We start from the raw sequence: 27229 nt of genomic DNA on the forward strand, positions 1-27229 counted from the left end.
GCTTGGGCCTTGGCTCTTAGGACGTCTTCTCCCTTTTGTCCTCTCTTGTTTGAGGTTTCTGCCGTTACGCAGTATGTTCAGGCTGTTTCGGCTTCTTGCCGTCCTGTGTCAGACTTGCTGGTTCTCTGGGGGTCCCGTGGTGGACCTTCCCGGAAGGGTCGTCCCAAGGCTCGGGGTTCCTCTCGTCGTGGTAGGCCACTGGTGTCAGGTTCGGGTTCGATTCCTCCTTTGGACCCACCTCCGTCTGGTCGGCGCGGTGTTTGCTCTGTGCGAGGTTTTGGATCTCGTAAGGGGCGCCGGCCCTCTCGCAGTTTGCCCCATTGACGGGGAGATGGGGGGGGAAGCTTGCGCTGTTCGCTCACGCCTGGTCCCACGATTTGTGGGCGTTTCGGGTTGTTCCGCACGGCCTCCGGTGGCGTTGGGTAGCCCCTCCTCCTGCGGGGGGTTCGGGGCTGGCGGGGCAGGCTTCTTCCTCTGCGCTCTGCCAGTTCGTCCTGTAGTGGGTTCGCTTGGACGTGGTCGAAACGACTCCATCCCTCAGATGGGTTTCCCGTCTGTTTCCAGTCCTGAAATGGGACTGTGCCGCCCTGCGGTTCATTCTGGACTTGTCCCGTCTGAACCCCTGGGTTCATTGCCCCTCCTTTTGGATGAATACGCTGTCTCAGGTTCGGCTTCTGTTGGAGTCGGGCGCTTGGATGGTGTCCCTGGACCTCCGGGACGCTTATTGGCGCGTCCCGATTCATTCGGGATTCAGGGACTGGCTCAGTTTTGTTGTGGGGCTTCGTGCTTACCGCTTTTGTTGTCTTCCGTTCAGTTTGAACCTGGCACCTCGCATCTTCACACGCCTCACGCGGGTGGTGGTGACCCGTCTGTGTCTGTTAGGTGTTTGGGTGTTGGCCTACCTTGACGGCTGGCTGGTTTGGGCTCCCAGCCAGTTCGCTTGTCTGCTGGCCAGGGAACTGGTTCCTTCTCAGCTCACTGGGTTCGGGTTCTTGGTCAAAAATTGCCTAACACTGTCGCCTCGTATCGTGCGGCACTTGTGGAGCTGCTGCAGCTTGCTTTCGGTACTGATGTCACGTCTGCGCCATTTAGCAAGCTGTCTTGGGCATTGTTTCACCTCTGGCCTGCACATGCGCCACCTGAGCCGTCCTGGTCGTTGGACAGGGTGCTCTCTTTTCTTTTTTCTCCTCGTTTTGTTGTGGCCCCTTCGGTTCCGGATTGTTTTTTGAAGGCTCTTTTCCTGTTGGCATTGGCCTCTGGGGGTCGGGTTGGCAACCTTCGTGCTCTACTCCGGCGCAGAGGTTTCTGCTCTTTCGGTCGGGGTAATCGTTTTGTTCGTCTGCAGCCTTCTCCTTCTTTTCTGGTGAAGAATGAGACTGCTGCTTTCCGAAGGGGTCCCTGGGTGGATGATGCTTGGTTGGTTAGGCCTGAGGTGCATCATGTCTTGTGTCTGGTTGCGGCTCTCTGCCGTTATTTGCGCGCCACGACTTCTGTATCCGTGGACGCGCTTTGGGTTTATCCGGTTTTCCTTCTTCCCTGTTCGAGGGTGCGGGTCTGCCAGGTCGTCCGCAGGATAATTAACACTTTCGCCCAGGCATGACGCAGCATTGCGTCATCCGTTTACTGTCGGTAATGACGGGCATGACGCAGCATTGTGTCATCCACTTTAAATAATCGCCAAAAATCAGGTTTTTATCTGATTTTTTTGGGACTGGTTTTAAAATGCGCGCCGATGTCTTCCCATTTTCTTTTTTGCGCCTCGTGGCCCGCAGGCGGCTCGGCACACGCCGTCGGCCCTTTGTTTTCGCTCCACTGTTGTGACCGGTGTCGCCTCCCCTCGCATCTCAAACGTGTGAACATTTCGGCTATTTTCCATGGCTATATTTCTTACTGCGGCTTTAGAAACTATCTACGCTTACTCCACGATAGATAGTGATCATGAACAAGGCCCTTCCAGGAAGAAAATTGCGAAAGAAAGGCTTGAAAAGGGCGGGAATTGCGAGTGTAGCTGGAAGGCGTCTGAGTGCTCACTCGCAGCTAACGCGTGGCCCGTCTTCAACTCGTCGGCGGTTGGAGCGTGACCAGGTTTTTTATTTTATATGCTAATGTTCCTCTAGAGAATTCTATTGCGAACCCATTGAGACCAAAATGAAAGACCTAGGACGAAAATTGAAGTGATTAGAGTGAAAATAATGAAAACATTTTATCGCGTTTGCGTGCTCCTGGGTAACTCGTTCGCACTTTCTGTTTGCTGCGGGTAATTTGCCAGGCTTTTGGAGTTTATATGCATTTAGTGCTGTAGAGAATTCGATTGCGAACACAATGATACCAAATTTAATCTCGTAGGACAAGATTTAAGGTGACAAAGTTGAAGAGAGTATACACTTTTCAGAATTTACGCGCGCTCCCGTGAAACCCTGGGACCCAAATCGCACAGTTGAGGGGTGGTGCGCGGGGTACGCCAAAGTGTTAAGGCTAGCCAGCCTGTGGTGTATTCCCGTGCCCATGACATCCGCAAGTTCGCGGCTCTTGCCGCCGACTTTGGCAACATGTCCAGGGCTGACATTCGGGCGCGGGGATTTTGGCGGTCGAACAGAGTCCTGGCTGCTCATTACCTTGCAAACGTTCCTGGGCCCAGTTGGGCCTGTGTCGTTTTGGGTCGGCGGATGCAGCCAGTTGTCTCGACTTCACGTTGAGGAGTGAGTGGCAACCACCTCCCGGGTAAGTCCCTATTCTCTTCCTCTGTGTGTAGTTAGCTCCGGGGAGCTGTAGGGGCTCCACCCAGAAAACCAGCATTGAATGTAATGAAACGCCATTTTCTGGGTGAGTCCCGGAGGCTCCCTGGCATCCCTCCCTCCCTCCGGTCAGCATTTTTTTGCGTGTTTTGACATCCAGCCTCAAAACTGGGGTGTGGGCTGCTGGCGTGGTGGGTCTGGGGCTTCCCCTTTCCCCTCCCGGGGAGGAGGAGCTGCTCAGACAGCGGCGTGATGACGGAAGACGTCATACTAGTTTGTTCATTTTCGTTTGGGGAGTTCTATCCCCTCGTTCGGTCTTTGGTTGCAATTTTCACCAGAATAGGGGTTTGTTTTGGGACGCCTACCTTTCTGGGTGCCTAACCCGGTCGATGGCAGACATAGAATGCTTCCAATCACACAGAGGGTTCTACAGGCCATTGCTCCCCTTGCCTGTCTAGAGGGTGCCAGGTTCTGGCTCGTGGTCCTCAGTAGGCCCACAAGAACTCTATACACATGACTGATACCAAAGTCTGACATTAGCATATCAGCCTAGTGAGCTCCGGAGAGCCTCCAGGACTCACCCAGAAAATGGCGTTTCATTACATTTAACGCTGGGTTTTTTCAACAAAACTTTACAGTTCTCCTCATACTTCACACATTTTCTTAACCCTTAAACTGCGCAACGCGCCTGCAGGCTCGCGTCTGGTTTGCGCAACGCGCCTCCAGGTATTTTGATTTTTCACGTTCCATTCAAAACTGGCGCGCGGTGACGCGGGTATGGTATGGGTGGGTGGGGGCCCCAGTGATCGTCCGCCATCTTAAAAAAAAATCCCAGCATGCCCTGCGGCCGTGGGGAGCCTCAGTTTCACGGCAGCAACCATGTCTGACGCATCCTCTACGAGCTCCCGCTCCACGGTGACCCGCGGTCATGGAAAACGACTCTCTGAGGAGGAAATACGCGATATTTTGTATGATGACGGTGCTCTGGATGATGACCTGGACTATGATCCAGATAAAGACCTAACTCAGAGATCTGATACGAGTGAGGAAGAGACAGAATTGGAAGATGTGGCGAGTGTGTGGGGTACTCGTGCCTCGCCCGGCCTGCCTCGCCGCCCTGGGTCAACACCGTTATCATCACCACCATCATGTATGTCCCCAGACGCTAGTAGTTTATTCAGTGATAGTACATGTGACGAATCTTTCTCGGGCTTCAGTGACATTGGCTCCGATACGAGTAGTGTGGACGACCCGAGTACGAGCAGTGGTGGTGTTACCAGGCGGGGTTTTGCTACCTCAGCAACACGCCGCGGCAGGCGGCAGCGTGCCTCACAGCATGTGGACAACGACAGTGGCCCCTCAACATCATTTATTCGTGGTAGGTGTACAGTACGTAAATCTGCCTCAGCGCCTAGCATACCCTCACGCAGCTCCAGCAGAAGCAGCGGACGACGTAGCCGTAGTTTTGGTGCTCGTGGTGGTGTTGGCCGTGGTGTTGGCGCCAACACCAAACCCCCTGGTGTACTTGTGTGGGAGGATTGCACCACATTTGCCCCTCAAATACCAACATTTGATGATAGCGATTTTGGTGTTACACCATTATTCCCATATACTGGTGATGATATGGCACACATGGAATATTTTCAGGCATATTATGACAATGTATTCATGGCGCATCTTGTGACTGAGACAAACAGGTTCGCTCACACCCTCATAGACGAAGGCATTTTACCTGCCTCACGGCTCACACGATGGAAGGACACGACAATCGACGAAATGTACGTGTTTCTGGCACTCACCATGATGATGAAGCACTCTGAGAAAGCTGTCATCCAGGAATATTGGAGCAAAGACAGCCTTGTTCCATCGCCTGTGTTCAACCGGTACATGTCGCGTGATAGGTATCTCTTGATTCTCAGGTGCCTGCATTTCGAGAATAATGCAAATGAGGACAGACACGACAGACTGTGGAAAGTACGGAAGATGTTCAGTGACATGAGAGGGAAGTTCAGGGATTATTTTGTACCTGGACAGAATGTGGTTATTGACGAGTCGCTTGTACTGTTCAAGGGGCGACTGGCATTCAAACAGTACATTCCATCAAAGCGGCACCGATTTGGACTGAAGTTTTTTGTGCTATGCGACTGTGAGACTGGTATTGTCTTGGACATGATATTATATTCTGGTACAGACGTCGACATACCGGCTCAAGATGAACACGGGTTCTCTGGCAGTGTTGTAAAGACCCTGATGGAACCGTTGCTGAACAAGGGGCATGTACTGTACACCGACAACTATTACACCAGCCCCTTATTGACCAGATACCTCCTTGCCCACAACACCGGCGTATGTGGCACTGTGAAGAGCCATAGGAAGGAAATGCCAGTGTTCGGTATAGCTATAGCCGTGGGCGAGTGCCAGCTGCGCAAGTGTGACAATACGCTGTCAGTGCGGTGGAAGGACAGACGCGAGGTGAATATGCTGAGTACGATTCACACCGGTGCCATGTTGGACAGTGGGAAAGTCCACTTTCAGACACGCAACACCGTGTATAAGCCAGACTGTGTCATAGACTATAACGTGAACATGCGCCTCGTCGATAAGTGTGACATGATGCTTGGTGGAGTAGAGTGCGTGCGCAAGTCTGTGAAGTGGACTAAAAAGTTCTTCTTCCACCTGATGGATGTTGCAGTGCTCAACTGCTTCAATATGTACTTAGTAAAATCTGGCAGGAGACCGTCTATACGTACATTCAGTGCTGGTGTTGTGTCACAGCTGCTAGTAAAGTATGGCAAGGAGGGTTCTGTTGTACCGCGCGGAGTGCAAGCAACAATGCCACATGCAGCTCCAGACAGATTGAGGGGTAATGAGAACTTCGGAGTACATATGCTCGAGTATATGCCAGGCACAGCATCACGGGAGAAGGGTAAACGTGCGTGTATAGTATGCAGGAACACTACCCGCAGAGAACAGAAACGAAGATGTATCAGCACCTGGTGCGTGGAGTGCAAGGTGCCACTCTGCCCCGTTGGCTGTTTCGCAGCATATCACACACTCGCGGAGTACTGAGTGTGTTTATGGTGTGTGTATATAGTGTGTGATACTGTACAGTGTGTATATAAAGTGTAAATATAAATATATTTGGCATGATACATTGGAAATTGTGTAGGATAAGTGAAGTTGTTTGTGATGCACGTAACACAGTGTCTACGGACAGTACGGATGTTGTACTGCGATATTATAGTGTACGTGTTCATTATACATTGGATTGGCACATAAAAACAATGAAAATGTATTGGGAAATGTGCGCAATAAATGAACAAAAATATATTCGCGGCAACTCGCGCGCCCCGCCCCGAGCGCCCCACCGCCTCTGAGAGCTTACACCACGGGCGCACGGGGAATGATGACGTCACGCCCCAACTTCCGGACCCCATAGCACCCAAAGTAAGTACAATTTCGAATTTTTTTTTACATACCCATACTCAGGGAAGGGTTTTTGACACTTTAAAAAGAAAAAAGAATTTTTTCAAGAGAATTTATTTCCTGCGCACTGCGGGGGTGTCACATTTGGAGGCAACGCAGTTAAGGGGTTAATGAGGAAGGGACATTCTCTACTCACAGCTATTTTCTTATCTCTGGCTTTCTTGGGACCCATTGCGAGATATATAATAACAACTTTTATGTTCAAATGGCCAAATATCTAACAAAACACTGTAAATCCTGGTGAGGAATTGAGACGGGATAGTCACTGGGCGCGAGGCATTGGTAAACTGAGCGGCGATTGCCGTGCCACCACACACTAGTCGGCCTGTACGCGTATCAACACCCTCGTATCCTGAGGCAACCCTCGTACCCGATACAAATTTTCCGAGCAAATCCTGCTTGTAACCCGAAAAACTCATAACCAGGGGCGCTCATAAGCCGAGATACCACTGTAAATTTTTGTTGTGATATTTTTTCATCCTCGAGGTTTGTCTCAAGATTTTACATCCATGATGGTGTTTGTCTTGCATTTCTTTCATCCGTAAGGGAGCTTGTCTTACATTTATGACATCCTTGAGGGGGGGTTTGTTGTTTAACTGAGATTATTGTGTAAAAATTAGTTAGTATCTCTCTCAAATGTACTGGCAGCGGAAGTAGTTTATGTAGCATACATGGGTGTGGTTGTGGGTTATGGGTGTGGCAAATAGATTCGGGCAGTGTGTCGTTAGCTTGCTGGTCAGAGTAGGTCAGCTGGCTACTCAGGAGCCAACTGCTCTATCGAGGAAGAGGCATTGTGTCAATGAAGTGACCGGAAGTGCTATTTGAGATGGTCGTTCAAGCCTTGTGGTCTCATGGGTGTGAGACAACCCGTTCTCGCAAATTCGTAAAGTCAATATTGACTTTTTAACTACGTGCATAGGTGATATACTAAACATAATAGATACCCCTAAAAAGATTCATAGAAAACACCGACCTTACCTAACTTTGTTAGTATCTTAAGATAAGCATCTTATTGCTTCGTAATTACAATTATTACTTAACCTATACCTATTATAGGTTAGGTAATAATTGTAATTACGAAGCAATAAGATGCTTATCTTAAGATACTAACAAGGTTAGGTAAGGTCGGTGTTTTCTATGAATCTTTTTAAGGGTATCTATTATGTTAAGTATGTCACCTATGCACATATTTAATAAGTCAATATTGACTTATTAAATTTACGAGAACGGGTTGTGTGAGAACACAGGATCACATGTTGACCGGAAGTGGTTTGAGGAGACTGAATAAAGAGAGACACCAGCAAGTGGCAGGTCTGTGAACTGGACAGGTCCTCGATGCAGGAGATGAGGACTTGTGATGGACTCAGCTGGTTTAATGAGTACTGTATTGGGTCAACATGTCTAGCAGTTCGCAAACCACCTCACACTCGCCCAGTGGCCAGCCGACGTCCCGTGGTGAATTCTAAGTTGGGTTTTCTTGTGAGCATGAATGACTAACAGTGGCTGATGACTTGTGAGAGATATAAGGTAGGCTCTGGAAATTAGAGAGTTAAACATTAATGATATTAGGATTTAGGATGTGACCAGTGGATGCTGATGTGAATCACGGTTCGTGATTAGGTAGTGTTGTGGATTGGTGTAAATAAGGTGATATATTGTGTACATAGCTACTACACATAAGGGGCATAACTGGCCGACCCCTCAAAGTGTTCAAGAGAGAACTGGATAAGCACCTCCAAAGGATACCTGATCAACCAGGCTGTGACTCATACGTCAGGCTGCGAGCAGCCGCGTCTAACAACCTGGTTGATCAGTCCAGCAACCAGGAGGCCTGGTCGACAACCGGGCTGCGGGGACACTAAGCCCCGGAAGCACCTCAAGGTAACCTCAAGGTAGCTGAATACATAGGTTTTAACTTTCGCTGTATTTAGTTAGGTCCCCGTGTTTTCCTTGCCATGGAGGTGGCCTCTTGTGTATGAGGCTGGTGCATGTATTGATGATATTGGTGCTTATGTGTAACGACCGCTTACCCAGTCGTAATGACTGCGGCCTCTATTGTAATAACCCAATGTTCCCCAGTATTAATCCTGTTATCTTGTTATCTCTCGTGATCGTAATATACGCTCTCTGTTGTACAACTCTGTCTCTCTCCGTCTTTCTTCACTCAATACCCCAGCTCAACACTGTTACAGTCCAGCATGACCCCTCACTGGACGGCCACGTATATAAGAGGAATATTAAATGAGGAAGATACACCAAGGACCAGGGTTATTAGTTAAAAAAAACAATAACAAAACACATTTACACTGCCACCACCTTCCTGACCAACCATACCTGAATGTGTCAATCACCGATCCCCCAGGAAGGCAAGGAATCAGTAACCATGGGACTCCGGGTAATATGAATTTCAGTAATAAATTTTGGAAAATTAGTTTGTGTAATTTACGTTACTTATTTGAATCCAAGGGCAACTTTAGTATCTATTACTAGTAGGAGAACATGGGGGCTTCCAATACAACACCTAAAAATGACAAAGTAGCAAAATATATCAAAGGGGAGTTAAGTGAATACCACTGGACAAGCTATACAATTTATTTTATGAAACATGTAAATTAAGACAATTTGAACACATAACCTATTCTATTTCCCTAGAGGCACAATGGATATTTACCGAGGACACAAAACTCAAGTGCTACTCTACCTTAAATACCCGCACTACGGCCACGATGTTGATGGCTGCCCTCAGCCCCGAGGATACGGGCTTGCGGCCCTGTTCCTAATACACTCCCAAGACACACTAATGAAATTTAGTTTTTCCAACCTATTGCTGGGAAGGATTACTCCTCCCACCATCTACTACAGCCCCAGGGCTCCACCCATTATTTTGGCCCTGGCCAACCATTTAACACGTAGGCCTGAGGTCTGGCTCTCTAGGGCCAATAAGGACTTGGCCCTTATCTCAGGCCAATCACCTTCACTGATCTGTCGTGGAAGGCTACATGAATTTCTGAAGATTGAGTCAGCTCTCCCCAGCTAGAGAAGGGGGACAAGGCGCGTCTATGGAGCCCAGACACCTGCGAGCAATGTTTACAAAACTGATAATTTATGTTCAAGCCTGTCTCCTCTAAGATAGGAGTAGGGACATTTGACTCTGCCTGGTATGGGGAAGGCCGCTGCTGAGAGGGACAGAGAGGGATGAGAGGGGGTGGAGAGGGAAATATCTGAGTGGGGAAGTGAGTGGGAGAGCCAAGGTATCGAAGACCACCCTACCCTCAGGTCAACCTCTTGACCCTGACAAATGGGCGACAGGGGGGGGGGAAAGAGGAGGAGACGAATGACGGCCAAGGGGAGGGGAGAAGGAAGGAGGGGAGAGGGAGAAGGAAAGGAGGGGAGAAGGGGAGGGAAAAAAGGGGAGAAGGGAGAACCAATGATCTGAGCCCCAGATCATTCCCACCTAGCGACGAACGTGCTTGAATTCTTTGTAAAGAATTTAATTGTTTTTCTGTTTTTTTTTCTTGGGGGGGAGCCTCTTCGACTCCCCGGAGCTTATCCAGGCTGATATAGAACTATTAGACTTTGACATCAGTGTGAATGGAGTTCTTAGGCCTACTGGGGACTACGAGCCAGAACTTGGCCCCCTCAGAGAGGCACGAGGAGCAATGGCCTATAGAAATGCACATGTGATTTGGAGCATTCTATGTCTGCCATTGACTGGGTCAGGCACCCAGAAAGGTAAGCATCCCAAAACAAACCCCCTATTCTGGTTGAAACTATTACTAAAAGTCAAACAAGTGGACAGAACTCCCCAAAGAAAAACAAGCAAACAAGCATGACATCACCACGTGCCACCTTGCCATCTGCACAGCTCCCACCATTCCCGGAGGGGGAAGGGGGAGACCCCCCACTCTGGCAACCCACACCCCAGTTCTCGGCTGATGTGTTTGAGGCTTGGTTGTGTGACTACAGCTCCTGCTTCTTGTCTCAGTGCTGTGCCTCGTGTTTAGTGCTGTCTTCAGGGTGGTGCATGAGCTGGGAGTAATCTTCACAGGTACTCAGGCTGCATGCGCTTAGGGTTGCCTTACCTAAGTGCTCTGTAAGTACCGCCCTAGGGGCTTGGGGTTATCTTCCACAAGTCACCTTGGGGTCTACCTCTGTTGGTCTTTTGCTGCTCGGTAATAGGCCGCCCTGGGTGCTGGGGAGTTTTCCTCCTCCCTTGTTTACCTTAGGGGTAAGGGGTATTTTGCACTGGTAGGGGTAAAGGGTACTGCTGCACAGCTAGTTATTACTTTATAGCGACTGGCTCTGTTCCGCCTGGGTATGTTGTCCTCTTGCGGGTTTTTCTTTTGATTTTGTTTTCCTGCCTGGTGGGGGGGGGTCTGCCTTTGGTTCATTGCCCCCTATCTGTATTAGGTTTTGATACTTATCTGTGTTTCTGGGTGGTACCCCCTGCTAGGCCCCCTTGAGTGAACAAGTCCCGGTGGTTCAGCTTTTAGAGGTTTGATTGGTAGACTTGGGTGCCGGTTCGCAGTGCCCTGCCTGGGCTTACCCTTAGAGATACCAGTCTATGGGCCTTGGGAAACCCCACAGGCAGGAGAGGGGTGGGGCGCAAGGGATTCAATGGATGTGACCCCTAGGGTCCCTCTCGCCTTGTGCGAGTTTGAGGGTTGTTCTGTCCCCTTGTCTCAGGGTGACTCGCACTGTTTTTGCTTGTGTCGGTGACACCTTTGACCAAGAGTCCTGCGAGATTTGTTGCTTGTTTGTGACCCAATTCATCCAATCCACTGATGGCTTTATCTGGGTGCAGGCAGTTCAAGCATTGCATGCTAGATTTAGGTTGCTGCAATGCGCTAGGTTGATTGCTACCCCGAAACCCCCGAGGCTGCCTCATTTTGCTTATAGGGACCTGGACTTGGGGGTGTTGGTCGCTTCGGCCTTGGTTCAATCTGCACCCCCTCGTTCTTCCCCTGCTATGGTTCATTCTGGTTCCCCCCCCCCCTGCCTCCGGCTTCGAAGCATCTGAGAGCATCAGGGTCGGGGCAGGTTTTAAAGGGTTCTGAGACTTGGGCAGTTTCAGGGGTTGCCCTTTACGGGGGGGGGGGGGCGACAGAGGGATTCAAGCCAGTTCCTCCAGCAGGTGAGTTTTTGGTGTCTATCAGCCAAGCGTTGATCCTTGGTTTTTGGCGTGCGAATGTGGGAACAGCAGAACACAAGTGCCTGCAGGGAATCTCTTGGCCCATGTGGGACAGCCTCTCATTGTACCCATCCAGTCCCACACATACGCATGTCCGACCCATGCTTGAGTTAGTCCCGGGGTCCCACCTCCACGGGTTACGTGGTACGATGGTGGAGGTGACTGTTATGAGGTACGGTTTTCCTGTGTCTGGATGTTATGAGGTGCCATTTTGATCCGGTTTTTGTTACAGAGGGTGCGTGTTGAGGGTTGGTTGTGGCGTTTTGTTTGGCCCTTGCGTGTTTTCCTCCTGGGGGTCTTGTGTGTTTGTCTGTGCTAATTGTTCGGCTTGTCTTCTCTGGGTTGCTCATTTCTTACCTGCCTTGCAGTACCTGGCATAGCCCTTCCAGGTTCGTTGGCTTCTCTGTACTCCCCTGGTTGTCTTCACCTCGTTGTGCTTGAGGGGTTGTGTTTTTCGCTCTTTCGTCCTGCTCCTCTGTCGCTCACCTGCCATATGTGTGGCTTCTGGGCTTACCTTGTTGTGCTCGTCTCGTTGTGTTTACTGGAGTTGCGTTCGTTGTTTTTCGGTCTCTCCTTTCGCCTGTCGTTCGACTTCTGATATATCAATATATCAGATCAGCAGATATATCGATCTGCCGGTAATAACGACCGGTTTGGGAGACCGGTATTTAGAGCCTCATATAACAGTCTGGCGGTCGATATTACCGACGGTCGGTATTGGGTTTGTCTTGGCATCAGATGGTCCTCACATGGCAAGCAGGCTGCCTACCCCTTTCATCCCCTCCCTCACCCTCACTGAACCTCTACCCCCACACCCTCACTTTCTGCCTTCCCCCCCCCCCCCCCCAAGACCCTTCTGCAAAATGGCTCAGTAGACTGCCAGCCAGCCAGAGACAGCCTGGAGAATCTCCATCCAATAAAGCCGAGCCTGTTGAGCTCTGTCGTCTCTCCACTTAACGCTGTGTGGGGGTTGGCCTCCAGCTCATCCCTTCCTCCTGCTTTCCATTTGTCTCCTCCTCCTGACGCTAGTACTTTGTGGTCTCTCCTGCTCTTTGGGCATCCGTTCCTCCTGTGTCCCCTGGGACATCTTTATCTACCCTCTCCTTCCTCTGAGGGGTCTTGCTTGTGGTAGTGTTGTCCCCTCGGGTTTTTCTGTCTCCCAGTGTCGTGCAGCTTTCTTCCCGTCGTCTGCTTGATGCCTGCTTGATGGAGTTTTGGGAGTTCTTCGCACGGGCTGGGCTTGGCTTGTGGGAGTTGATCCACTGGGCTGTTGCTTGGTGCGGCCCATGGACCCACCACAGCCAGGTTGGTCCGGCACTCCTTGGAAACGGCTTTCTAGTTTTTTCTTGTGGATGTCCATGGTTGCATTGGCAGTTGTTGCTGTGCCTTTTGGCTCTGATTTCCAGGTTTGGTTTTCTGGTTCCTGGCTTTCCCTGCCTGTTGGTATTTTCTGAGTCTCGCAGGTTCCTTTTCCTAGGGACTCAATCAGGGCGTGGTGTCAGTCCTCCTGGCGTGCTCGCTGGTGTTGGGACTTTTTGTCCAGCAGACGTTCCGCCTCCTCCTTTGCCGGCTCGGTTTTCCGGCTCTTCCTGCTCGGTGGTCGCACCCGAAATTTTCCCGCAGCTCCGCCTCTTCTCGGCTTGTTTGGTCCATGGCGGAGCTGGTTTGCCTCCACTTTGGGTCTCTCATTTTCTGTTGATCTGGTGGCTTCGTTGGTGTCCCACCTGCGTTCTTCTTGGTGGCAGTGTGGGGGTTTTTTGGCAGTCCTTCCTTTTTCCTTCTGTCCCTTTTTTAGTTCTGTGTTTTGTTGGCGTGGTCTTGTCCTTCTCTTTTGGGGGGTTCGGGGCCGTCATTTGCCACATACTGTCACCTCGTATCGTGCTGCGCTGGCGGAGCCGCTTCAGCTTGCTTTCAGTATTGAGGCTGCTTCTGCTCCATTTAGCATGCTGCCTCGGGCGTTGTTTCGCCTCCGGCCTGCTCATGCCCTGCCTAAGCAGTCCTGGTCATTGGACAAAGTGCTCTTATCTTCTCCTCGGTTTGTTGTGGCCCCTTCGGTTCTGGTTTGTTTCTCCTAGGCTCTTTTTCTGTTGGCCTTGGCCTCTGGAGGTCGGGTTAGTGACCTTCCTCCTCTCAACCGGTACAGGAGTTTCATGCTCCTTCAGTCATGGCGATGGGGTTGTTCGTTGCGGCAGTCTCTTTCTTTTTGGCAGAGATTGAGATGGCTGCTTTCCGGAAGGGTCCTTGGGTTGTTGATGCTTGGTTGTTTTGGCTGAGGGTGCATCCTGTTTGGTGCCAGGTGGCGGCCCTCCACCGTTCATTACACGCCACGGCTTATGTGTCTTGGGTCGCGCTGTTGGTTGATCCAGTTTCCCTCCTTCCCTGTTTTGCGGGTGCAGGGCTCCCAGGTCGTCTGTAGGACAGCTAGCCGGCCTGCGGTCTTTCCCCGTGTCCTTGTTCGCAAGTTCGTGGCTCTTGCCGCTGTTTTTGGCAACATGTCCTGGGCTATCATTCGGGCGTGGGGGTTTTTTGGCGGTCGAGCAGGGTCCAGGCTGCTCGTTATCTCGTGTGCATTCCTGGGCCTAGTTGGGCCTGTGTCACTTTGGATTGGCAGTTGCAGCTGTTTGTCTCGACTTAGAGTTGAGGAGTGAGCGGCGACCACCTCCCGGGTAGGTGCCTTTATTTTCCTCTGTGGGGAGTTAGCTCTGGGGAGCCGAAGGGGCTCCCCCCAGAAAACCAGCGTTGAATGTACTGTAATGAAATGCCATTTTCTGGGTGAGCCCCGGAGGCTCCCCGGCATCCCTCCCTCCCTCCCTCCCTCCGCTTGGCGGTTTTTCGTGTGTTTTGACATCCAGCCTCAGAACTGGGGTGTGGGTTGCTGGTGTGGTGGGTCTGGGGCTACCCCTTTCCCCTCCTGGGGAAGGAGAGCTGTGCAGACAGCGGTGCGATGACGGGTGAAGTCATACTAGTTTACTTATTTTCGTTTGGGGAGATCTATCCCCTTGTTCGGTCTTTGGTTGCAATTTTCACCAGAATAGGAGTTTGTTTTGGGACACTTACCTTTCTGGGTGCCTAACCCGGTCGATGGCAGACATAGAATGCTTCCAACCACACGGGGGTTTCTATAGGCCATTGCTCCCCTTGCCTCTTCTGAGGGGGGCCAGGTTCTGGCTCGTGGTCCTGGTAGGCCCATAGAACTCCATACACATGACTGATGCCAAAGTCTGACATTAGCATATCAGCCTAGTAAGCTCCGGGGAGCCTCCAGGACTCACCCAGAAAATGGCGTTTCATTACATTCAACGCTGGGTTTTTTAAATCCAGCCTCAGAACTGCAGTGTGGATAGCAGATGTGAGGGTCTGGGGCTCCCCCTTCCCCCTCCAGAGGAGGGGGGATCTGCACAGACAGTGGCACAGTGACATGGTGACATCAGGCTCGTTTGCTTGTTTTCATTTAGGGAGTTCTGTCCACTAGTTTGGCTTTCAGTAGCAATTTCTTAACCAGAATATGGGTTTGTTTTGAGGCTCGCCCAGAAAATGGTGTTTCATTATATTCACTGCTAGTTTTCATTTTAGTTATTTATATGTACAAGAGTTCTTACATTCTTGTACAGTGACTAGTACAGTATTAGTTTTTTATGGTGCATATATATGATGATAGTGATATATATAACATGTGTATATGTAGTGTAATAGCAGCAAGAACAGTATGTTGAGAAGTGTGAATCTTGGCCAGTAAAGTAGTGTTGTCAGCTGACTGGTATGTGGTGGCGCTATGTATGTATGCTCTTTGGACTCACCAAACCAGCTTAGTGGTTCATTATGGTGCACAACACTGTAGATATATTTAATGTGTGTATATAGTGTAATAAAAGCAAAAACACTGATTCATCTAAGAACATAATATACATGCCCCTGTATATGAGCTACATATTTTATAGCATGATATTCCACACATTTAACTATATAAATTCCACAAATTACAAAAATTCAATTTTTGCTGTATTTGAATAATAAAGCAAAAAAAAAAAAAAAAAAAAAGAGAGAGTATTCGTGCCAAATGCCAGCCCATAGGGTGGCTGGGGAGTGTGTGTCCAAGCACCTACTCACTCAGCACCCATAAATTGCTCAACTTCTCAGCTCCATCACAGCTAAAGTATGTCACATACAATATTTTATTATAGATTCTCATAATTAGAGACTGCATTTCAACAATAAAAGATAAAATAATTTTTTGGAAATAATTTTTTCTGGCGCACCAAGGGTATATTATAATGTGGCACAATGCGGTGGTTAAGTAAAAACATTGATTTACAAGACCTTTGTACTAATCATGCGTATATATATTGCAGATCTTGTCTGTGGTTGATTTCCTGTTCACCGAATTGAATAAGAAGAGACCAGACTTCCACCTGGCACGTGATTATGTGTTCCGAGTGTGGATGCATGAGGTTTGTTCTGCTACTTGTTCTATTAGTTCATTTTTACTTCAATTTACATAATATATGCACTATATATATATATATATATATATATATATATATATATATATATATATATATATATATATATATATATATATAATGTGCATATAATAATGTGCTAATAATGTGCTTATACATGTGCCCGGATGGGCACATGTATAAGCAAGTAGATGGGGTCGCCATGGGTTCTCCCCTAGGTGTCCTGTTTGCAAACTTCTACATGGGTACCATCGAGCAAAAAGTCTTAGTCGACATGAACTTGAAACCGGCCATATACTGCAGGTATGTTGACAACATTTTTACACAGGTACCTGATGTCAGACATCTGCAGGAGCTGAAGGAGGCATTTGAGCAGAGTTCCTTGCTGCGTTTCACTTACGAGATGGAAAAGTATGGGAAGCTGCCCTTTCTAGATGTAACAGTCATGGAAAAGAGCGGAGGTTTCCACACTGCAGTCTACACTAAGGAAACGAACATAGGAATGTGCCTAAATGCCAACAGCGACTGCCCAGACAGGTACAAGAGGAGTGTCGTTAACGCATATGTCGACCGTGCTCTCAGCCACAGCTCAGAATGGAAGCAAGTCGACGAAGAACTCTGTAGGGTAAGGCAGGTTCTAGTCAACAACGGCTTCTCCAATGGTTTCGTCGAAGACATCATAAGAAGGAAAGTGAAACGCCATGCAACCTCTGAAGAGACAACTAACACAACACCTATACCCCCTATTAGACTATTTTACAGGAACTTCTTTTCCACAGCTCATAAAACGGAGGAAAGGGTCCTGAAAGATATTGTTAATAGAAACGTTATCCCTACAGACAAAAATCAGAGGATACAACTGACGATTTACTATAAAACCAGAAAAACGGCCAGCCTACTCATGAGAAGCTCTCCAGACACAGAGCAGAACTCTTTAAAAGAGACCAACGTCGTCTATGCCTTCAAATGCCCACTTTGGGACTGTAAGCTCCAAAAAACCCAGAATATAGGCAAGACAACAACATCTCTTTCTAGGCATTTAACGATGCATAAGCAACAGGGCTCCATTAAGGAACATATAATCTCTTCCCACAACCAAACCATCGCCAGAGAAATCCTAGTAAACAACACAGAAATCATCGATAGATACAGTGATAGCAGACGGCTTGACGTTTGCGAGGCACTGCACATTAAGAAGTCAACACCAGCAATCAACAGCCAATTAATGCACAACTATATTCTACCCACCTCAAGACTCCGCTCCAATATAGAAGCATCAAGAAATATGGACCAATAGGCTTTCTACAATCACTTCCATTTCAATACCCATTGTTTCGTGTTCTGTCTTGTGTTGATGAAATTAATACCCTATTAAATACCACCTCACCCCATCCACCTCACTCAAATGTAGATATAAACAAATCGGAGATATGTAAGTTCTATTCAGTTGTGTATGTGTAAAGTCTTTGAAAATGTAATAAGTTTTACGAAACGTGCTCAAGTGTCGCGTCAGACTAGAAATAAAAATGAATTTTGGAGAATTGATTTTTGAATTACCTCCAACAGTGAAAAGAAATGTACGAAAGATTGAGAAAATTCGTGTTAGAATTATTAATCTTACTTTTTCGGTCATATTTAATAACATATGTCTACAGGAAAGACTGCTACCAAAATATACTAATATATATATATATATATATATATATATATATATATATATATATATATATATATATATATATATATATATATATAATATGACTGAAAACTCACAACCCCAGAAGTGACTCGAACCCATACTCCCAGGAGCAACGCAACTGGTATCTACAGGATGCCTTAATCCGCTTGACCATCACGACCGGACAAAAGGAAGTGATAGCCGAAGCTATTTGAACCACTTCCCCGCCGGCACTCGGATGGTAATCTTGGGCATAGCATTTTATCAAATCACCTCATTCTTTGGGGCACACGTGAGGAACACAAATGCAAACAAGCCTGAATGGTCCCCAGGTCCCCAGAAATAAAAATGAATTTTAGAGAATTGATTTTTCAATTACCATCTACAGTGAAAAGAAACATAAGAAATATTGAGAAAATTTGTGTTAGAATTATTAACCTTATTTTTTCGGTCATATTTAATAATATATGTTTACAAGAAAGACAGCTACCAAAATATACTAATATATATATATATATATATATATATATATATATATATATATATATATATATATATATATATATATATATATATTTTATATATATATACACACACACACACACACACACAACATAGACGAAGTGAGATCGAAGATACTGGAGTTAAGTGATGTAATACAGCTGCAGACACCAGACATTGTTGCACTCACGGAGACAAAACTTGAAGATGTAATTTTAAATGAGGTCATATTCCCAAGGGGCTACTCAATTTGGAGACGGGACAGAAAAATTAGGAAAGGCGGTGGCGTTGCTGTGCTGGTAAAAGAACACCTAAAGGTGAACGAAATAATGACTGCCAATCCACAAGAAGTTGACATAATAGCACTAAAGATCTGCCATGAGGATGATAAACTAATGATAATAAATGCATATAGTCCACCGCCAAGCAGCACATGGTCAAAGGAGGAGCTAGATAGTAAACGTGAAGGTCTTATAACAATAATGAGAGAGATTATAGCCAGAGCGGATAACGATAGATCACGACTGTTGATAGTCGGTGACTTCAACTTGAAATCCATAGACTGGGAAGCATATGAAGCTAAAACAGAAGATTTTTGGACCTGTAAATTTGTAGACCTCATCCTGGAAACATTCTTGTATCAACATGTCAAACAAGCTACGAGGATGAGGGAAGGGGACGTTCCCTCCATGCTAGATTTGATATTTACCAGGAAGGAGGAAGAGATATTTGACATTCAGTACCTTCCTCCCTTGGGTAAAAGTGACCATGTCTTTTTGGGAATAAAGTATGCAATGCGTTATAAGCTGGAAGAAAATAAGGAGGTTGAAGCAGTTGAAAAACCAGACTTCAGGAGAGGACATTATGGTGACCTTAGAAATTTTTTTAGTGAGTATAATTGGACAGACTTGATGCTAGGCAAGGAAGTGAATGAGATGTATGTCAAGTTTTGTGAAATATATGATAAAGGCACAAAAAAATTTATACCAAAACAGAAATGCAGAACTAGGAAACAGGATTGGTTCAATAGAAATTGCGAGAGGGCTAGAGACCAAAAGACACAAAAATGGAATCAATACAGGAAGAGGCCGAACCCCCAAACATACCAGCGATACAAAGATGCGAGAAACAACTACACGGCAGTGAGGAGAGAGGCAGAAAGAAATTTTGAAAAAGGGATTGCAGACAAATGTAAAACAGAACCAGGTCTATTCTATAAATTCATAAACAACAAATTGCAGGAAAAGGATAATATTCAGAGGTTGAAAATGGGAAATAGATTCACGGAAGGTGAAAAGGAAATGTATGAAACACTAAACGAAAAGTTCCAAAGTGTGTTTGTACAAAATGAAATCTTTAGGGAACCAGATACAATAAGAATTCCAGAGAACAACATAGAGCACATAGAGGTGTCTAGAGATGAAGTGGAAAAAATGCTCAAGGAGCTCGGTAAGAACAAAGCAGTTGGTCCAGATGGAGTTTCACCATGGGTTCTGAGAGAATGTGCACCTGAGCTCAGCATTCCACTTCAACTGATTTTTCAGGCATCCCTGTGTACAGGAGCTGTAGCTGATGTGTGGAAAAAGGCTAACATAGTTCCAATCTACAAAAGTGGAAACAGGGAAGACCCCCTTAATTATAGACCTGTATCATTGACAAGTGTAAAAGTCAAAATATTGGAAAAAATTATTAAAACTAAATGGGTAGAACACTTGGAGGAAAACGACATAATATCAGACAGACAGTATGGTTTTCGATCTGGAAGATCCTGTGTAACGAACTTGCTCAGTTTTTATGATCGAGCCACAGAGATATTACAGGAAAGAGATGGTTGGGTTGACTGCATCTATCTGGACCTAAAAAAAGCTTTCGACAGAGTTCGCCATAAGAGGTTGTTCTGGAAACTGGAACATATTGGAGGAGTGACAGGTAAGCTACTAACATGGATGAAAAATTTCCTAACTGACAGAAAAATGAGGGCCATAATCAGAGGCAAGGTATCGGATTGGAGGAATGTCATGAGTGGAGTACCTCAGGGTTCAGTTCTTGCACCGGTAATGTTCATTGTCTACATAAACGATCTACCAGTGGGAATACACAATTACATGAACATGTTTGCTGATGATGCTAAGATAATAGGGAAGATAAGAAACTTAGATGATTGTCATGCCCTGCAAGAAGACCTGGACAAAATAAGTATATGGAGCAACACTTGGCAAATGGAATTTGATGTGAATAAATGCCATGTTATGGAATGTGGAATTGGAGAACATAGACCCCACACAACCTATAAATTATGTGAGAAATCTTTAAAGAATTCTGATAAAGAAAAGGATCTAGGGGTGGCTTTAGATAGAAAAATGTCACCTGAGGACCACATTAAGAACATTGTGCGAGGAGCCTATGCTACACTTTCTAACCTTAGAATTGCTTTTAAATACATGGATGGAGAAATACTAAAGAAATTGTTCACGACTTTTATTAGACCAAAGCTGGAATATGCAGCGGTTGTATGGTGCCCATATCTTAAGAAGCACATCAACAAACTGGAAAAGGTGCAACGACTTGCCACTAAGTGGCTCCCAGAACTGAAGGACAAGAGCTACGAGGAGAGATTAGAGGCATTAAATATGCAAAAACTAGAAGATAGAAGAAAAAGAGGGGATATGATCACTACGTTCAAAATAGTAACAGGAATAGATAAAATTGATAGGGAAGAATTCCTGAGACTCGGAACTTCAAGAACAAGAGGTCATAGATTTAAACTAACGAAACAAAGCTGCCGGAGAAATATACGAAAATTTACTTTTGTAAACAGAGTGGTAGATGGTTGGAACAAGTTAAGTGAGATGGTGGTGGAGGCCAAGACCGTCAGTAGTTTCAAAGCGTTATATGACAAAGAGTGCTGGGAAGATGGGACACCACGAGCGTAGCTCTCATCTTGTAACTACACTTAGGTAATTACACACACACACACACACACACACATATATATATACACACAGTGGAACCTCGACATACGATTGCCCCTACTTACGATAATTTCGAGTTATGATGTAAATTTCATCGAAAAATGTGATTCGACATCCGATGGTGTCGTCGACTTCCGATATTTGTTGGTACAAGTTCGGGTCGACCGAGCGCGTGGTCCCCGGTCACACGGCCGACCTGCCTCAGTTTACTACATCCACCCGCTTAGTGACGATCGCTCCTTTAAGAAATTTCGTTTTTGTGGTGATTTTTTTTGCAATTTGAACATTAAAGTAATTATTATATGTCACGCCATGAGTCTCAGGAAAGTCAGTGGTAAGGCTCAACATTCTAAAATCCATGTAACCCATTAAAACAATTGGCAGAGTTTCTTTCACCCTATGCCCCTGTTACCTAGCAGTAAAATAGGTACCTGTGTCAGCTGTCAGCTGTCACAGGCTGCTTCCTGGGGGTGGAGGCCTGGTCGAGGACCGGGCCGTGGGGACACTAAAAAAGCCCCGAAATCATCTCAAGATAACCTCAAGATATGTAAGGATGACCATAGAGCAGAAACAAGAGTACAGAATGTCTCTTCCTCAACAATTAAGAAAATGTGTGCAGTATGGTAAGAATTGCAAACCTTTGCTGAAACGACTCACCCAAATCAAGCTGCAGTAGGTCGTTGCCTTAACTTATTCAATGACACTGTGATGCATCTTTACAGACAAATGTTAAAACGAAGGGAAAAACAAATGTCTCTTGACAAATATGTAGTGAGACAAACAAGCACTGAACCACAACCAGGTCCTAGTGGTATTCAGGCAAAACGTAGGAGAGAGAGTACCCCAGAGAAAACATCACTGCCTGATGTGATAATGGAAGGGGACTCCCCTTCCAAACAGTAACAACTCTCCTCCTCCCCCTCATCACCATCTTCCATACGCCATCAAGCGCCCTCCATAAAGGTAAGAGAAACTTTGGTACTGTATTGTAGTTAGAAAAAAACATTGTATTCAGTATAAAATATATTTGTATGTTAATATTTTGGAGGGTGTGGAACGGATTAATTCAAATCCCTTTATTTCTTAGGGGAAAAATCACTTCGTCTTACGATATTTCGACTTACGATCCGTCTCTGCGAACGGATTAGCATCGTAAGTCAAGGCCCCATTGTGTGTGTGTGTATGTATGTATGTGTGTGTATATATATATATACTGTATATATATATATATATATATATATATATATATATATATATATATATATATATATATATATATATATATATATATATATATATATATATATATGTCGTACCTAGTAGCCAGAACACACTTCTCAGCCTACTATTCAAGGCCCAATTTGCCTAATAAGCCAAGTTTTCATGAATTAATTGTTTTTCGACTACCTAACCTAACCTAACTTTTTCGACTACCTAACCAAACCTAACCTATAAAGATAGGTTAGGTTAGGTTAGGTAGGGTTGGTTAGGTTCGGTCATATATCTAGGTTACTCCAATAAAAAAAAATTGACCTCATACATAATGAAATGGGTATCTTTATCATTTCATAAAAAAAAAATTAGAGAAAATATATTAATTCAGGAAAACTTGGCTTATTAGGCAAATTTGGCTTTGCATAGTAGGCCAAAAAGTGCGTTCTGGCTACTAGGTACGACATATATATATATATATATATATATATATATATATATATATATATATATATATATATATATATATATATATATGTCGTACCTAGTAGCCAGAACTCACTTCTCAGCCTACTATTCAAGGCCCGATTTGCCTAATAAGCCAAGTTTTCCTGAATTAATATATTTACTATAATTTTTTTCTTATGAAATGATAAAGCAACCCTTTTCTCTATGTATGAGGTCAATTTTTTTTTATTGGAGTTAAAATTAACGTAGATATATGACCGAACCTAACCAACCCTACCTAACCTAACCTAACCTATATTTATAGGTAAGGTTAGGTTAGGTAGCCAAAAAAAGCTAGGTTAGGTTAGGTTAGGTAGGTTAGGTAGACGAAAAAACATTAATTCATGAAAACTTGGCTTATTAGGCAAATCGGGCCTTGAATAGTAGGCTGAGAAGTGCGTTCTGGCTATTAGGTACGACATATATATATATATATATATATATATATATATATATATATATATATATATATATATATATATGTCGTACCTAGTAGCCAGAACTCACTTCTCAGCCTACTATGCAAGGCCCGATTTGCCTAATAAGCCAAGTTTTCCTGAATTAATATATTTTCTATAATATTTTTCTTATGAAATGATAAAGCTGCCCTTTTCACTATGTATGAGGTCAATTTTTTTTTATTGGAGTTAAAATTAACGTAGATATATGACCGAACCTAACCAACCCTACCTAACCTAACCTAACCTATCTTTATAGGTAAGGTTAGGTTAGGTAGCCAAAAAAAGCTAGGTTAGGTTAGGTTAGGTAGGTTAGGTAGACGAAAAAACATTAATTCATGAAAACTTGGCTTATTAGGCAAATCGGGCCTTGCATAGTAGGCTGAGAAGTGAGTTCTGGCTACTAGGTACGACATATATATATATATATATATATATATATATATATATATATATATATATATATATATATATATATATATATATGTCATACCTAGTAGCCAGAACGCACTTCTCTGCCTAATATGCAAGGCCCGATTTGCCTAATAAGCCAAGTTTTCATGAATTAATGTTTTTTCGACTACCTAACCTACCTAACCTAACGTAACATAACTTTTTCGGCTACCTAACCTAACCTAACCTATAAAGATAGGTTAGGTTAGGTTAGGTAGGGTTGGTTAGGTTCGGTCATATATCTACGTTAATTTTAACTCCAATAAAAAAAAATTCACTCCATACATTATGAAATCGGTAGCTTTATCATTTGATAAGAAAAAAATTAGAGAAAATATATTAATTCAGGAAAACTTGGCTTTTTAGGCAAATCGGGCCTTGCATAGTATGCTGAGAAGTGCGTTCTGGCTACTAGGTACGACATATATATATATATATATATATATATATATATAATATATATATATATATATATATATATATATATATATATATATATATATATAATATGTTGTACCTAGTAGCCAGAACATCATACTTGGCCTACTATGCAAGGCTCTATTTGCCTAATAAGCAAAGTTTTCCTGAATTTATATATTTTTCTAAATTTTTTCTTATGAAATGATAAATCTGTCCATTTCATTGTGTATAAGTTAATTTTCTGTGGGGAGCCCCTACGGCTCCCTGGAGCTTATCGGGCTAATGTATGTTATATTAGACCGGGACATTAACTAAGGAGTTCAGACCTACCAGGGACCAGCGCCAGACCCTGGCCCCTTCAGAGAGGTTTCAGGGAGCAATGGCCCTGGAAAACCCACTTGTGGTTGGGGTTTTCCTTATCTGTCATCGACCGGGGTTAGGCACCCAGAAAGGTAGGCATAATAAAAGAAACCCCACATGTTAAAAAAACTAAAACAAAAAACCGAACAGAGAGGTAGAAACTCCCTACGATCCCAAGGAAACAAGGAAACAAGCAAACATCACACTTTACTGAGGTGCCGATCGTCCGCGCAGCCTTCCCCGCCCCGAGAGGGGGAGGGGGGAGCCCTGGACCTACTGCACCGGCTGCCTAGCATCAGTTCTTAAGCTAATGTCAACCGGGATAGACGCTTCTCTTGCCCCAGTTTCCTAGGCGGTGTTTGCCTTGTGTGGCGTTCAGTGCCGTGTGTTGTGTTGTGCGGTGGCTTGGAGTACCTCATCAGTGCCGGGGCTGCATGCGCTTAGGGGGCTTCCTTCCCTAAGTGCCCTGTGAGTACTGCCCCTGCATGACAGGATTATCTTCCCTGGGGCGTTCGGGAACCATTCCCGTAGAGGTTCTTGCTGCTCGGCATTTGCCTTGCCCTTGGGGTCAGCTGGGGCCTTGTTTGGCTCTGGGAAGGGACTGGTATTGTGCTGGTTAGGGCATTAAGATGTTGCGCGACCTGCCACCTAAGCGGCGACCGGTTTCTGTTGCCTCTGGAGACGGTGTACTTTTGCGGGGTTTTTCTTTTGTTTTTATTTTCATTTGCATGATGGGTGTCTGCCTTGTGTGGCTATAGTTCCACTGGTAGTGTTTGGTGGCCTTCTGCTAGGCTCCCGTGATTGTACACGTCGCAGAGGTTTTCAGTGTTGTCATCTACCCTCTTGTTATTTTTGGGTTTCTTAACCGGTTAGCAATACCTTGCCCGGGCTTCCCGTAGCAGTCAGCCTACAGGCCCTAGAAACCCCTGTCGAGGCTCGGTGGACCATTGAATGTGTCTTCCGGGTTCCAAACCCGTCTTGTACGGGATCGTTGGTTGCTGTGCCCTTGTCTCCTGATGACAGTCGCCACTTTTACCTCTGTCATGCTGCCTGTTGGGTCACTGACACCTTGACCCGGAGTCTTGCGAGAGAGATTCTCTGCTTGTTCTCCAGTACTCTCCTGATGTTATTACTGTTCAGAGTACAGGCGGCATTCGTGTTGCAAGCTAGGTTAGGTTGCTGCAACACGCTAGGTTGGTTTCCCACTCGGATGCCCCGGGGCTGCCCTGTTTTGGTTAGGTGCTCTTCGCCCCTTTCCCTCCCTGTTTCCGGCTCCGGACCGTATGAGGGTTTCAGGGTCGGGGCAGGGTTTAGTTGGGGCAGAGACTCAGGCGGTTTTCGGGGGCTGCCCCGTTCACGTTGGGGGACGGAAGTTTTTGAGTCTGTTCCTTCTGCCAAGGCTTCTGGATCTTACCAGCGGCCCTTTCTTGCTGCCTTTCCAGTGGACTCTTCCTTATCTTTAGGGGCGGAGGGTTTGGAGGACGGCTCTGCTCCGGGACCTCTGTTGCTGGTTCCCGGGGCTGTGGGGGATGCCTGCTAGCAGTTCTGGGGCGGTTTGTCCCTGCCTGGATTTTCTGCTTCTGGGCGGAGTTTTTCGCCCATCTAGTCTGCTTGCTTCCCACTTTTGCTGGCGTGTTTTCGTATCTTTTGCATCGGTCACAGCCCTCTGTTCTGGTGGCCATTTTCCATTACTATTGTGTATGTGTACTTTTTCTTTCGGAAGGAGCTCTGTTCCCTTCTCTGTTAACTGGGCGCTGGGGGAGCAGCTTGCTCTGTTGACTCTCGCATGGTCCTGCAGTTAGTGGGCGCTTTTGGTTGTCTTCTGGCCTCTGGTGGTGGTGGCGGCAGACAGCTTCTTCCCCTTTGGGGGTTCAGGGCTGGTGGGGTGGGCTTCTTCCCCTACGCTTCATCATGTCATCTTAGTGGGTGCGTTGGACATGGTCGATCCGCCCCATCCTTATGGGGTTCCCGTCTGCTCTATGCAGACACAGGCCTGGCGAATCTGCGGTTCTTCTGGACTTCTTCAGTCTGCGCCCTGATTTCTATGCCCTCATCGGAGGACTGTTGTCTCCTGTCCGACTTCTGTTGGGGCCGGGGGCCTGGATGGTGGCCCTGGACCTCCAGGTCAATTCTTGGCACGTTCCTCTCCAGTTTTCCGGGACTGGCACAGTTGGTGGTGGGGCTTCAGGCTTGCTGCTTTTGTTGCCTTCCCTATTTTGTAATTGGCACTTGGTGTATTTACGCATCTTTTCCGGATCTTGGTACCCTGTCTGAGTCTGCTTGGGATTGGGTGTCTGGCCTACCTCAATGACTGGCTGGTGTTGGCTCCCAGTCGGTCTGCTTATCTGCTCGCCAGGGGTGTGGTTCTTTCAAGATCGCCGGGTTTGGTTTCCTGGTGATCTGGAGGCCGTTCCATCTGTTTTCATCCCAAGTTCGGACCTGGCTGGGTCTTGTTTCGGGCTCTTGGGCTGCTCCTTGTCTTTCCCTCCAGAAGTGTTGCTGCGGCTGTGGTCCCGCTTTCGACTGTTCATGAGGGTTGCTCGGCAGTTGCTCAAGCAATTGTGCGGCAGTCTGAACTTTGACGTGCTGGTCTGCCTGCAGGGTTCGGGTTTGCCTTCGGCGTCTGTTTGGTTCCTTCGGAGACTCCCCTACCTTGAGGTTACCTTGAGGTGCTTCCGGGGCTTAGCGTCCCCGCGGCACGGTCGTTGACCAGGGCTCCTGGTTGCTGGACTGATCAACCAGGCTGTTGGATGCGACTTCTCGCAGCCTGACGTATGAGTCATAGCCTGGTTGATC

The 27229-nt window shown here is 46.2% G+C and overlaps 1 protein-coding gene across 5 annotated transcripts in view; it reads left to right on the plus strand.

The window, feature by feature from the left end:
- The window catches only part of LOC123755734 (uncharacterized), a 318192-nt gene that overhangs the window by 276117 nt on the left and 14846 nt on the right, over positions 1-27229 (plus strand). For all 5 annotated transcript variants that reach the window (XM_045738480.2, XM_069300013.1, XM_069300014.1 and 2 more), the window contains one exon: positions 15762-15860. In XM_045738480.2, the coding sequence (XP_045594436.2) occupies positions 15762-15860 (99 nt within the window). The remainder of the gene's footprint in view (positions 1-15761; positions 15861-27229) is intronic.

This window comes from Procambarus clarkii, chromosome 43, assembly GCF_040958095.1.
Source record: "Procambarus clarkii isolate CNS0578487 chromosome 43, FALCON_Pclarkii_2.0, whole genome shotgun sequence".
Classification (NCBI taxonomy): Eukaryota; Metazoa; Arthropoda; class Malacostraca; order Decapoda; family Cambaridae; genus Procambarus; species Procambarus clarkii.